Source organism: Asparagus officinalis, chromosome 1, assembly GCF_001876935.1.
Source record: "Asparagus officinalis chromosome 1, Aspof.V1, whole genome shotgun sequence".
Classification (NCBI taxonomy): domain Eukaryota; kingdom Viridiplantae; phylum Streptophyta; class Magnoliopsida; order Asparagales; family Asparagaceae; genus Asparagus; species Asparagus officinalis.
The window spans coordinates 10,831,913-10,846,809 of record NC_033794.1 but is presented as its reverse complement, the minus strand read 5'-3'; the positions used below and the strand labels follow the sequence as shown (position 1 = coordinate 10,846,809).

Here is a 14,897-nt window from a genome sequence, read left to right as displayed (position 1 = left end):
TCTTATTATCATATTTTATCCAATAATATAAAGTATAAAATGTGGGGTTATTTTGGGAGTAGTCTCCCACATCTTTAATAATTTGATATTAGCCTCTCAAGTTATTGAAACTTGAAGTTGTCCCCCAATCTTATAATTATTTAAAATTAGGCCCTCTAATTACTAGCTGTTCGATTTAGGGGGAATACTCCTAAAACTTCAACTAATTTGATGGACTGATTTCGAAACATTAACAAAGTTTGAGGGAGTAATTCCAAAATGTGAAGATTTGGGAGATTAGTTTCAAAACACTTAATATATTTGAGGGACTAATTTCAAAATATGAAGATTTGAGGGACTAATTCAAAATATGAAAGATTTGGAGGACTAATTGCAAAATATGAAAGATTTGGTGGACTGATACCAAAGAAAACCAAAAATGTTTAAATGTAGTATAGAAATATTTATTATGTTGAAAATTATATAAATGATTTCAAATATCAGCTTTCTTGCAAATGGTATCAGTAAAATAAGCAAATTAATATCATTTCTCTTTTTACTTAAAAGTAGTACACAAATAAATAAATCATTTACATATTTTGAATTTCTACACCTTTTTTCTAGAGAAATTTAAGTTCTTTTTCTCTAGATAAACTTTAGTCATGTTGTACCAAAGAGGTACCAAATTTAGTACAATTACTATCCTATTTCCTTACTCATATCAAATACAACATTAACAAATTAAGGAGACAGGCTATAGAGAGAATGAACAAGAAAGAATTTAAATAATTCATCCTAAAACTGCAAAAAAAAACACCACTTTTTGCTAAAATATTATCATTATTTTTTGATATCATATGATCCAAGAGCAATATGTCTCATCTCTTCTCTTTTTCTGGGAGAATATATTCCTCTCCGCTGCTTTGTGCCCTTTTCCTCCTATCATTTCACACTCGAGCATGTGTGAAGTTTTGTTGTGGCGTGAAGACTGAGGGGATATTTTCCCCCTACTTGCATGCTCTATTTTGTATGTAGCAAATGTCATCACTTGGAACTTCAGTAAGTTATCTTGAGCTTATTATTAGATCAGAGGGAATTAAGACTGAGCCCTTGCTGATTCTTATAAATTTTAAACTGTTGCGGTGTAGCTAGGAGTAAGGGGTTCTTTCTTCTTCTTTAATATTAGTCACTTAAATCTTCAACATCTTGATTTGGTCCCTCAAGTCATTGAAGTTGCTATTAGGTCCCCTAAATCAGTCCCCCAAGGTCAACTGTCGGTAATTGTTCTTGTAAGCCCAGATGCACACACTTATCTTCATATATGGGTAAATTTTCATTGATTTCTGAATGTTTTCACATGCACATATCACCTCATCGACCCACCGTAAAAACATGACAATTACATCAGCAGCTTCAACTAGACACAAAACACGATCAGTTGTACTCAGTTCAGTCAAAAAGCACACTACACTGTCCCACCAAACTATGAGAACAACTAGAATTGTTGCAGGTGCAACGCTTTATTAAGGGGGCGTTCAGCGAGCAAATCTCCAGCCTTCCAACAAATCTACGTCGCTAGTTTCTTCAACAAAATACTTCGCCTTGCTTGGTTTCTGGCCGATTGTGCAAGCAAATACCTCAGGGGTTGCAGTGAACATGTCGGCGGAGGTTGTACATTCATTAATGCTTTCAAACATATCTTCGTCCGATTTATCATCACCGATGCACAAAACAAAATCAGGTGTCTTTTGATCAGTGACCAAACGCCGAAGAAGCTTTTCCACAACCATGCCTTTGCTGACTCCCTGTATGCTTAGTATCGCCGTTTTGAACTTACTAGCCCTCCAGTTTTATCTTTACAGAAAGACCCCCTGAATGAAAATTTGCCACTCTTTTGTCCTCAGGGTATCTATTTGCAGAAGACAGTTTTCTCTCTCAGGGTAAAAGAGTATAATACCAACAACAACAACTCAGGGGTCTTTCTGCAAGAATAAAATTAGAAGGGTAGTAGGTTCAGGAAACGATAGTACAGAGGGTCAATCTGCAATTAACCCTTAACAAAATTATGCAACTGTATTCCATTTATTTTCCGATAAATAAAACCAGAGCACCAGCGTCAAGTCATTTTCGCAACATAAATCAGAATTGGAGAGATTACATACCTGAGGTTTAACCTCCACAATGTGCTCACCCTTCTTAACAGACACCGGCTCATCGGCAAGGACACTTTCAAGGTGATCCAATAATTCGTTGGCTTGAAAAGGACCGAAATACGAATCGGCGTACTGATGATGCCATACTATTGCACTCTCTTTTGATTCAATATAAGAACCATCTGTTGCTTCAGTATACAATTTCATTACAGGTTCAGCAATTTCCTTCCATTCAAAATCGACGGAAACTGAACTTGACTCCCACTCAGATGCTTTGTTCCACCTAAAGAAGAAGAAAAGAAGAGAGAGAAAGAATTAGTAAAATTCATTTGAAATGAAAAGGGTAAACTCCAATAAAATTTGTCAGACAACCCCCACAACTAACACTGTCAGTTATATCTGATGTATCACGTGCAAATCACGTACTCTCAGAAGGGCCAGGATACCCCTACTTTCTAAACATGTCCTCTTCATATATTGGGTTCTTTTATGCAAAGCCACCGCAAAATTTTAAATTTTCATTGAACCACCATGATTATATGCACTTTTAACGAAGTCCCACCAAGTAATAATTTCCACCCATATTCTATTAAATAATATGTTAAATTCCTAAAATATCCTCACGGTGGGACCCACCTAATCCTTATATTATATTTTCTCATACCAACAAAACACCTTAATTCCCTCCAAAAGCAAATTAAATCCCTCAAAAAAATGTACTTCTCTCCAAATTACCCCCATTCGTCTCCTCCAAAAGTCAATCATAGTTACGTCAATTTATATTATAATTTAACAAAGTTCGAATGAAACTGTGACTTGGTGGCACTTTGTTAATGACGCATAATATCATGGTGGTTTTTCAAAAACTAAAATTTTCACGGTGGTTTGGTAAAAAAACCCAAATATTTTTCACCCTACTTTATGAAACGCCACACGGGTTTTCTGGATTTTCTAAAGCTAATGGGGTTAACTGAAATTTTCAAACTTTTTGGGGGTTAACTGAATGACGCAATTCACCAAAAATAAAACTAATCACAGTCAAAGTTTGCCATTAGAGTACCTGATAAAAAATCCATGCTCTGCAGCAATTCCAATTGCTTCACACGAAGAAAACCACTCGCCAAGAGAACTTCGGTCTCTTCCACTGACAATAAGCACAGTATTCTTTGAATCAGAACACAACCTATTGAGAATGGATATGAGGTTTGTACTTGGATCTTTACTAGTCGAGTTGTTAGGCACAAGAGTACCATCATAGTCCAAAAATATCGCCCTCCTATTTGCTCGTTGATAGGATAATAGAACATGATCAATGCACAATCTTTGAAAACTATGATCAAGGGCAAGAATTCTGAAATTCAGTCCGAGTCCAAGTGGCCAACAAGTTCGAGCTTTGTGATTTTTGCAAGCTCTCTCAAGATCCTGTATAAAGCTATTCGACCAGTAAGCTATATCATGAGAACTTACATAATTATAATGCCTGTGATGTCGCAGTTGCTTCTGAGATTTGGGCATGAAGATTGACCGATGTAAAGCTTCTTGAATTTCTTCAACATTCCAAGGATTGACCCTGAGAGCTCCACTAAGAGATGGTGAACAACCTATAAACTCTGAAACAATGAGTGGACTGCTTCGACGAGATCCGAGCTTAATTCCCCGACATCTATCCATTGTTTCAGTTCCCTGACGGCAAACAACATACTCATATGGGACTAAATTCATGCCATCCCTAAAAGCATTCACAATGCAACAATCTGCCACAACATAGTAAGCAAATTTTTCAAAGGACTGAAGAGCCTTGTCAACAAGAATTAGAGGTTTGTAGTCTTCATTTCCATAAGTGATATTGATCCTTTCAGCAGTTTTCATAGCTTCTATCCTTGCTTCTGTATAATTTTTCCCCGTGCTCCTAGCGGGATTTATAATTTGAACTAGGACTATTTGTCCTCTTAGAGCAGGATTTCTCTCTAGGAAAAGCTCAAATCCTTCTAATTTAAGACTAATACCTTTAAATATGTCCAGGTCATCTACGCCTAAGATCAACTTCTTCCCCTTGAACTTCTGCTCAATCTCTTGAACCTTGGATATAGTTATAGGAAGATTCAACACCAACTGTATCCTGCCAATATGAACACCGATAGAAAGAACCTTGATGCTTACTGTTCTACCAAAATACTCGAGCTCAAGATAACCCCGATTGCATTCATAGTTGAAGCCTAGCATCCTGCTACAACAAGAAAGGAAATGCCGAGCATACTCAAAAGTATGGAAACCAATCAGATCAGCATTAAGCAACCCCTTGAGAATATCTTCCCTCTGAGGTAAAGTTTTGTAAATCTCGGAGGAGGGGAAAGGGCTATGGAGAAAAAACCCAAGCTTCACATTCTTCGCCTTCTTTCTTAAGAAAGTGGGAAGAAGCATGAGATGATAATCATGAACCCAGACACAGTCATTTTCAGATCTTATGGCTTCGACTACTTTGTCTGCAAAAATATTATTTGCGGAAATATACGCACTGAAAAGAGACGGGTCAATGAGTTCATATTGGTTGTGGAACACAGGAAGCATGGAGTGAAAAAGAGGCCATAATTGTTGCTTACAGAAGCCATGATAGAATTTCCTTTGGAGATCAGAAGGAAGAAAAGTTGGAATGCACTTAAAAACATTGAATAAATTTCGAGCAATTTCGTCCTGCTCGTTGTGATCTATATCAACTTTTAGTCTACCTACATATATGACTTCAGCATCGGTAGAAACTCCATCTTTCATCTGTAATAGAAGAGAATCTTCATCCCATTTGAAATCCCATTTCCCGCTTTCTTCATGTTTTCTCTGAACAAGTGGTAGAAAATTTGCTACTATTATTTTACGATACTGAATATTGCCTGAATTTGAATCATCATTATCGCCAGTGCTCCAACCGAACCCAGCAATGGTCCTGGGAAAAGTCATTGATCCCTCAGAAATTCCAGCCTGTGAAGAATTCTACATTAATTAGAACTCAAATTGCCAATAATCTCATTAACAGTTTTTTTAGCATAATCAAATTAAAGATGTAGATAAAAAATAAATAAGGCCCAAGCTCAAGATAGGAAATATTACTCTTGGAGGTTTCTGAAATTTACTGAATAGGAAGTATAATAATTATTACTATTTGTGGGAAACTCAATGTCGTGGATTCAATTAAATTTTATAAAACAACCTGACTAACTTGGCTAATTTAAAATTTTTTGATGCTTTATAATCAGTCCTATCAAAATTGAGATGATTAATACCCTGTTAGGGTTTAGATCGGGTTGGAATTTTGAGTGCACTATCCTTTTAACTGTCGCGACAAATTAGTACATGATTAACCACGAAAAAGTAATAAATCCCTTCACATTACTATATGTCTGAAATAAACTAAATAAACATAAAAAATAAAGAGATTGAACTTAGAAACTTGACTTGATCTATTTGTGTAACTGGTTTCATATATAGATTGTTGCATTCATAAGAACGAACTAAATCGCAACTACCTAGCTATGTTAGCTTCTAATAACAGAGAAAGATTGGACTGTAAAGAAACTTCCCATCGATTTGAGTCCTTAAAACTATAACAATAAATGCTGGAATATGAATTGACTATTTTCGGCATTAAATAGAAGGAACCAAACAGAATGTCGATCAAGTTGAAGGAAGTTAAGCCTCATATACTTTTCACATGGATTGTTTATAATGTAATGAGGCTTTTTAACAGTGGTGATATTTGGCAAACTTCTAATTGGAACAAGAACAAATAACACTTTCAGGTTTCAACTACTACAAGGTTTCATCGTATGTATGATTAGAATAGCAAGATACAAATTACTTTGACCCAGAAAAAACTAGATGAAACTAGACCAACCTGATTTGAATATTGGATACAGATTTGACCATCACATAGATATAGGAGCAACTATCATCTTAAGACCCACATATATTGAAACTAAATATTCACTGACTTCCTCGTGGACCTCATGATTCATATATTTCTCTCTATTCTCACTCGATAAGAGAATCTCAGAGCAGAAATTCCAAATTCATTACAGTTAGGATCATAAAAATCCAAAAATCTGCAGGCAACTACACACATTAAGATTAGTGGATCACATAGTCTGGAAATCCTTACGGTAACTAACAGTAACTAAAAGTAAATAGTCAAGCTTACGCAATCACAGAATAAAGATGATGGAAGGGAAAAAAAAAACTAGAAAAGTGGGAAAAAATTGTTGACAGCGCTTACCATTTACTTTAGCCTGATGAAAGAAAACTATTTTGGACATTTTGCTACTCAATATTTACCTCTTTATATAGGATAAGCAGCATAATACAGATAACGATTCATTGAATTAAAGGGAGAAAGTAAAACATACTACTTACTGGAGAACATTACTCATAAGCTGGACGCCTAATATGTTTCCATAATCCGTAATATAACATCCAGTAGAAAACCGACACGTATATATTGTTTTAGTTAGGTAATTGTGACCTTCCTGTAAGTTACTTCCATCTATTACCTACAAATAATTAAATGCGTCCCCCTGTAAGACTTTTTAGGATGTCGAACACTTTTCTCTTCTCCCCTCTGGTAAAAGAAAAGGCATTTGAAATTTTCCAAAGAAAGGTGTTGAGTAATATACACCTCCGCTATTATCTATAATTTGCACATGCAACCCGTGTTATATATATCTGATACACATACGAAATGTAACTTCATCACACTTTGCAAGACTTCAGTGAATTGGCCTATTATGTTCTCCTGTATCCATTTCCCGTTGCACATACATACTACACAAAAGGTTTTATTTTCCTTCGGGAACAAAATGGAGAGTTTGTTAGCACACATAAAAGTATACATATATGGTAAGTTTCCCGACACCTTCACCTCTGGTATTTATATAGTTTAAGTAGATAAGCATGCAATTCAAAATTATCAACACAAGGTGAAATAAAAACTTAAAACTTAATAGAGCTTAATATGATTGGCTCCATGTACGCTGTTAGCATAGAACACATCAAATCAAGCTTTTGGATAAAGTAATTATCTATCATGCCACAGGGGATTGAGATTATAAGGAGTCTCAGATTCAGACCTCATCCTTGAGGATTCTAAATAATGCAACAACCAGTATGATTAATTTCCTTTCAAAGCCGTTTAGCACAACCATTAATCTTCTCTTCCACGTGGCTTCCAAATGGCTAACATCAATTAGCTTAATTATGACACCCCAGTAACTTATGTTTTTGGCGAAGTTGTTATCTAATCGAGTGCGATGCGGATCCTCAGACATATATGAAATTGAATAAAGATGGACCAAGCTACTTATGAATGTAACCACAATTAACATCACTACGGTCGGGCTATCGAACACGGAGTCAGAAGTGAATTACGAGTCGGACCAATCCGCGAATCGAGCGAGCTCCCCTTGCAATGATGTGGTGGTGAGCCTCTCATTCGTCTTCAGTGCTCTCCGAACCGTGCGGGAAGGTTTCCCATCACACGGCTCACCAACTTGATCTTCCGTCAATGTCAAACAAGAAGATGGGTATGATTAAATTCCTTAATTAATAAATAGATTCACTTGTCATGACTTCTTCAAGTAATTTCTATTGCATTATCGTTTTCAGTGGGTGTATAACTTTCGCTATGGCATAGACATGAAGATGTTTATAGGCTATAATCAACTGTATAATTCCATCCAACTCTATAATTTAGAAAAAAAAAACACATCTTTCTAAATTTTCAAGAAGTAAAAAGCTGCAAGTCCAACGAAGAATAGCTCACATAATCAAAAAGATGATAGACTTCACATTCAAACAGCATAAATGAATATTTTAGAACAAAAAATTGGAATACTCAGATGCAAACAAAGGATTAGCACAGCAAAGCAAAGGCACGCAACAAATATTTAATAAACATAAAAAAAAAACAAAAAATTTGAAGGTAGGTTTGTTACTCTGAACAAGCTTCCCATTAGCCCTTTGCTTTAATCTGCTTGTGAAAATTCCAAAACTTGTTTTATCCCCTAAACCTAAATGCATGCTAAAAGCTAGGATATTGGATTCAATCAATCTGAAGATAACCATAATCTTCAGATGAATGTATCTGTTTTACTCTCCAAAGCACCTTTTTTCTACTTAAGGCAACATAATATTTCTAAAAATAGAAACATCCAAAAAAGGACAATTTTTAGCTGATTTGAGGAAATAATTATAAAATGATACCCATTAGATATCCATTCATAGCTTTTAAACTCATTAATCCAAATGGGTACATTATACGTAGCAAAAAACAAACAAATGTTGTGAACAAAAGACCTAAACTTAAGAAATGACATCAAGAGAGAGAATGAGAGAGAACATACCCACAGAATTGCAGAGAGAATTTGGGTTGTTTTGAAGAGATTTCTTTGCTGAAACAAACCCAACTTTATGTTTTTCTCTATCTTCTCTTTATTTTCCCTGAAATATGTCTGTCTTTCTTCAGAAAAGTTCTTTGCTTTGACAAGGGGGAAATTATTTTTAAAAGAAAATTGTTCTCTTTTTGTGTTGTGTATCTCATTGCATTTCCTTGTACAAAGAGAAGGCAATGTGTCGAACGTGAGAGAGAGGGAGACGAAAGAAGAAGAAACGTCAACAAGATATGTTGTTGGACTTTTCAATTGTCTAAATCTAAATTAAAAGTTTATGGGGTCTTGTGTTGCGCTTTACAAATGCCCTTGAATTTCAAGCTATCCACAAAATTAGCATGTTATTATTGATTAATGTAAATGGTTTCTATATTAAAACCGTATTTACTTATACCCAAATTGATACTTATAACTTTAAATTTTTTTTTTATCAAAATCATCTTTATTTGCATACATCAACACTTTTTACTGTTCACCACAAAATGTCCATATTGTTGTCTTCACTATCTTCTTGTTTCTTCATCTCCTTCCTCCCCAAACCTTAACTCTAATCCTAACCCTAACCTCCTCCTCATCCTCTTCTCCTTCTCTCCTTAATACTCTCTAGCTAGAATCTCACCTCAATCACCACCGCCACCCCATGACCACTACCTCCCCCCAAAACCCAAACTCTAAACCTAATTCTACTTCCCACTTGGAGAGGAATGGAAGAGTGGGAACTCGGGGAGAAAGGCAGAGAAGGAGAGGGAGGGGAAGGGGAGAGGTGGGGAGGTGGGAGAGGGAAGGCGAGGAGAAGAGGAGGATGAGGAGGCTAGAGTTAGGGTTCGGGAAGGAAGTAAAGGAGAGAGAATAAGGTTAGGGTAAAATGAGAATTTCTAGTTTTTCACAGTAAAAAGTATCAATTATGAAGATGTATGCAAGTAAATATGGTTTTGATTAAAAAAAATTACAAGTGATAAATATCAATTTGGATATACGTAAACGTGATTTTGATATAAAAACATTAATGGAAATGAGAAAAAAGAAAAACATAGAACACTTACAATTTTTGAAATAGTTTCTCAGTTTCATTACTTCATATTAGATTCTTGTCAGTATATTTGTTAAATTTTAACTTGGATCAGATTAACTATCTTGCAAATTTTTATAGCAAATTTTGTTGGAAGAATGAGTGTAGATCCAAACCTCGACGATGACTTCAGGCGAGGTCGAGCTGCAGGAGGCGACCTTCGGGCTAGCTCGAGCGGAGCGGGCTGCTGGCCAGCGGAGGCCCTGCAGGCGAGGTCGAATAGCGTTGCAGGCAAGGTCCTCGACGAGCTTCTGGCGAGCTCGAGTGTTGGCAAGTTCGTGACGTCGTAGGCGAGTTTTGAGCGCAACTGTCGACAGCCTATCGACAGTCTGGCTAGGGTTTCCCTATAAAAGGGAAACCCAGATCTCGAGAGCTCTAGCCCCATGCTTCTTCTTCTCTCTCTCCTCGCGATCTACAGACCCAGCGGCGGCGGCGGGCGGGCGATTTTCCCTCTCCCTCTCTTTGCTCTCCTTTTTTCTCCAGCGCCCTAAGTTGTAAATTGGGGAGGATTTAAGGAGTGGGTGAGGTTGAACATTAAAGAGGTGAGAAATTAAGAAGGGGGGGGGGTCTAAGAGAAGAGTTCCTGTAGCGATTTATTTGGTTTTTGAGAAGAGATTTTACAAGTTGTAAAATCTCACGCCTTGAAAGAAGAGCAGATAGTTTCTGTTGCTTCCCTTTTGAGAGATCTCAAGTTTGAGATCTGCTCTTTGCAAGCTTGTAATCTTCTTTAATATAAAGAAAATTATTTGTGTGGCTCCCGAGGACGTAGGTAAGTTGCCGAACCTTGTTAAAACTCGGTGTTCTCTTTTCTTAAAATTTTTTATTTTACTATAATTTTTTTTATTATCTTAACACAAGATCTGGTAGGGCAAATTCTGCACGAGGGTTCATATTTGATAGGTGGTCTAGTAGCTTGCATTCCCTAACAACTAGTATCAGAGCCCTTGTTCAGATCTGTATATGTAAGAAAATAACAGAAGAAGGCAAATCTAAAATTGAGAAGTTTGACAAATTCGCCTATTGGAAATCACAGATGGAGGACTATCTGTACCAGAAGGATATTCATCGTCTGTTGATGGGTAAAGCAAAAGGAAAGAAGAAAGAGAAATCCGGCGATGACTGAGAAATATTGGATCGAAAAGCTCTGGGGCAGGTCCGATTGGCCCTCGCAAAATCTGTAGCACACAATAAATTAAAGGAGAAGACGACGATGGGGCTTATGGAAGCGCTCGCAACAATGTACAAGCAAATGTCAGCTACAAATAAGGTGCATCTCATCAAAATGCTATTCAACCTCAAGATGGCAGAAGGATGTTCCTTCACAATGTATTTCAGTGAGTTCAACACGATTGTTGATCAACTCATCTCAGTCGACATCGCGTTTGATGACGAAGTGCATGCCATATTGATACTATCGTAGTTGCTAGATAGTTAGGTAGGTTACATGACCGCAATCAGCAACTTGGTGGGGAAGGAGAAGTTGAAGCTGAACGAGGTGGTAGCTATGATTCTATCCGAGGAGGTTAGAAAAAAATCGAATGAATCAAAAGGTTTAGATTCAACCCTAACTCTCGAGCAGAGAGGCAGAAGCCATAATAGAGGGAACCAAAACAAGAATCGATCAAAATCGAAGAAGAAGAGGTCAAACTCGAAGGTGAGATCTATCAAAGGGTAATGTTAGAACTGCGGCTAAGAGGATCACATGTCTTCTACCTGTAAAGCACTAAAGAAGGACAAAAATGAGCAGGAGGCTCATATTGTGCAAGATGCATTGATTCTTGCTATGAATAGCGATTTTGATTCATGGGTCATTGATTCGGGAGCCTCTTTCTACGTCACTGCTAATAGAAAACTCTCTCGGGACTATGTAGCAGTGGACTTTGGGAAATATACTTGGTGATAATGAACCCTATAATGTTATTGGAAGAGGTGATGTGCAAATTCAATTGAAGGGCTCCAAGTGGTCTCTAAAGAATGTCAGACACGTACCGAACTGAAGAGGAATTTTATTTCGGTTGGCCAACTTGGAGTAGAAGGCTATATTACAACATTCACTGGAGATTCGTGAAAAATCTCCAATGGTACAATGGTGGTTACCCATGGCAACAAGACCGGTACCCTCTACCTAACTTCACATGCGAGTGATACCCTCTCAATTACAGCATGCAAGGAGAGTATAGATCTATAACACAATAGGCTGGGACACATGAGTGAGAAGGGCATGAAGATGCTACATCAGAAGGGAAGCTAACCAGCATCTATTCGGTGGAAGTGGTGTTTGTGAAGACTACATCTTTAGGAAGCAGAAGAGAGTTAGTTTTCTGAAGAGTGGAAGACCACCTAAAGTTCACAAGCTAGAAATTGTTCATACAGATGTATGGGGTCAAGGTAGCGTGTCTTCTCTTGGCTGTTCGGCGTACTATGTCACCTTTATCGACGATCACTCAAGAAAGTGTGGGCATACTTCAAGAAGCACAAGCCAGAGGTGTTTAGCATCTTTAAGAAGTGGAAAGCCATGGTGGAGAATGAGATAGACCTAAAAGTGAAGTGTTTGAGATCAGACAATGGTGGAGAATATGAACTGGAGGAGTTCAAGAAGTTCTGTGTTCTGAACGGGATTCGTTTGGAGAGGATTACTCCAGGGACGCCGCAATAGAACGGCGTAGCAAAAAGAATGAACATAACGCTGACAGAGTGTGCGAGGAGCATGCGTCTACATGCAGGTCTACCAAAAAAATTTGGATGGACGCGGTGCATACAACAGCGTACCTGATAAATCACGGACTATCAGTTCTATTGAACTTTGGGATTCCGGAAGAGATTTGAAGTGGTAAGAAGGTTAATCTCTCACACTTGAGAGTCTTTGGTTGTGTGGTATATATCCACATCAGTGATCATGGCAGAGACAAGTTGGAAGCTAAGTCACTAAAGTGCACATTCATTGGGTACAACATTAATGAATTCGGGTATCGTCTTTAGGATGAAAAGAATAGGAAAATCATTAGGAGCCGAGACATCATATTCAATGAGGAGGTGATGTACAAGGACAAGGACAATGCTAAGACTGGTCAAAGTAGTGGGAGCAACACTACAGAAGCGAGCGCATCCGAGTACATGGATTTGGAGGAACTTCCAGATGGGGAAGACAATGTCAATTCTGACTGAAGAACGGAGGAGACTCCAGGTGCAGAACGGATTACCTAGGGCGAGGACCTTAGGAGGTCATCCAGGGTACCCAAACCGAATCTCATGTATCTCTCATCACTAGACTACCTACTTTTGACAGATAACGGAGAACCTGAATGCTATGAGGAGACTATACAAGTGAGTGAATCTCAGTACTGGGAGCATGCAATGCAAGAAGAGATAGATTCTCTCCACTCTAATGAGACATGAGAGTTAGCCCCACTACCTGCACAGAAGAAAGCCTTACACAATAAGTGGGTCTACCGAGTCAAGCAGGAGAGTGATGGAAGGAAGATATACAAGGCCAGATTAGTCATAAAATGGTTCTAACAACGAGAAGGAGTGGGTTATACGGAGATATTTTTCCCCGTTGTGAAGCTCACTACCATCAGGGTGGTGCTAAGCTTGGTAACCATCAGGGTAGTGCTAAGCTTGGTAGCTGCTAAAAATCTCTACCTTGAATAGTTAGATGTGAAGACTGTCTTTCATCATGGTGACTTGGATGAAGAAATCTACATGAAGTAACATGTTGACTTCATTGAGGAAGGAAAGGAAGAGATGGTGTGTAGGCTCAAAAAGAGTTTATACGGATTGAAACAGGCCCCAAGACAGTGGTATAAGAAGTTCAATAACTTCATGCAGAGTAATGACTATAGCAGATGCAATTCAGATCATTGTTGTTACTTTAAGAGGTTCGAGTCCAGCTATATTGTGTTATTGTTGTATGTTGATGACATGTTAGTTGTAAGACCGTGTTTGCAGGAGATAAACAAGCTGAAGAATCAGTTAGCAAAGGAGTTTGCCATGAATGATCTGAGTGTAGCGAAACAGATTCTTGGGATGCGGATCAGTCAGGATACGGCTGAGGGGACGCTAGAGTTGATTCAGTCTGAATACATTGAGAAAGTACTTCAAATATTTAACATGCAGAATAATAAGGTCGTTAGCACACCCCTTGGAAGCCAGTTCAAGTTATCTGGAGAACAATCGCCTAAGACTGATGCAGAGAAGGAGCACATGAGGAAGGTACCTTATTCATCAGCCATTGGTAGTCTGATGTACGTAATGGTTTACACGAGATCAGATATTGCCCATGCTGTGAGAGTTGTGAGTAGGTTTGCAAGCAACCCAAGGAAACAACATTAGGAGGCTGTAAAGTGGATATTATGATATTTGAGAGGGACTACGAATATACCACTGTGTTTTAGGAGAAATGAGTTGGTACTGCAAGGATACGTGGAAGCAAATTTCGTTGGTGGTCATGATACAAGACGAAGCACCACATGATATATTTATACCTTAGGGTCGACAGCAGTGAGCTGGGTCTCATATTTGCAGAAGATTGTAACGTTGTCCACAACTGAGGCAGAGTATGTCACAGTGACAGAGGCGAGTAAGGAGATGATTTGGTTAACTTGGTGCCTGGAAGAGTTGGGTCTGAAGCGGGGGAACAAAGTTCTTTATTGTGATAGCCAGAGTGCTATACACCTTACCAAGAACCCAGTATTTCATGCCAGAACGAAACACATCGAGTTACGTTACCACTTCATACGTTCGATGATTGAGGATGGGAAGTTACAGTTGGAGAAGATTTTGGGGAACCAAAATCCTGCAGATATGTAGACTAAAGCAGTCACCATTCAGAAACTGGAGTTGTGTACAACTTCAGTTAGCCTTCATAGTAGGAGATGAGGGCGGAGCCACACAGAAGAAGATGTTTTTGAAGAGAGAGCTTTCTGATGGCGGTTTGATCTCCAAGTGGGAGATTGTTGGAAGAAGGGGTGTAGATCCAAACCTCGACAACGACTTCAGGCGAGGTCAAGCTACAAGAGGCGACCTTCGGGCGAGCTCGAGCGGAGCGGGCTGTAGGCGAGCGAAGGCCCTACAGGCGAGGTCCTCGATGAGCTTTTGGCGAGCTTGAGTGTTGGTAAGCTCATGGCGTCGCAGGCGAGTTTTGAGCGCAGCTGTCGATAGTCTGGCTAGGGTTTCCCTATAAAAGGGAAACCCAGATCTCGAGAGCTCTGGCCTCGTACTTCTTCTTCAATCTCTCCTCGCGATCTCCAGACCCAGCGGCGGCGG

At 38.5% G+C, this 14,897-nt stretch overlaps 1 protein-coding gene across 1 annotated transcript; it reads right to left on the bottom strand.

Moving 5' to 3' along the window:
* Positions 1,515 to 8,756, bottom strand: LOC109830476 (probable alpha,alpha-trehalose-phosphate synthase [UDP-forming] 9). The gene is made up of 4 exons (XM_020397742.1): positions 8,519 to 8,756; positions 3,193 to 5,105; positions 2,142 to 2,415; positions 1,515 to 1,784 (listed from the first exon to the last, which is right to left on the bottom strand). The coding sequence occupies exons 2-4, from the start codon at positions 5,082 to 5,084 to the stop codon at positions 1,515 to 1,517; spliced, it is 2,436 nt and encodes an 811-aa protein (XP_020253331.1). The 5' UTR covers positions 5,085 to 5,105; positions 8,519 to 8,756.

What these genes read in the sequence shown, in the direction of transcription:
- LOC109830476 (XM_020397742.1), bottom strand. Translation starts at nt 5,084, where the DNA reads ATGACTTTTCCCAGGACCATTGCTGGGTTCGGTTGGAGCACTGGCGAT. An exon ending in GAGCATGGATTTTTTATCAG is followed by an intron (nt 2,416 to 3,192) that starts GTACTCTAATGG and finishes CTTCTTCTTTAG; the next exon opens with GTGGAACAAAGCATCTGAGT. An exon ending in TTGTGGAGGTTAAACCTCAG is followed by an intron (nt 1,785 to 2,141) that starts GTATGTAATCTC and finishes CTAAGCATACAG; the next exon opens with GGAGTCAGCAAAGGCATGGT.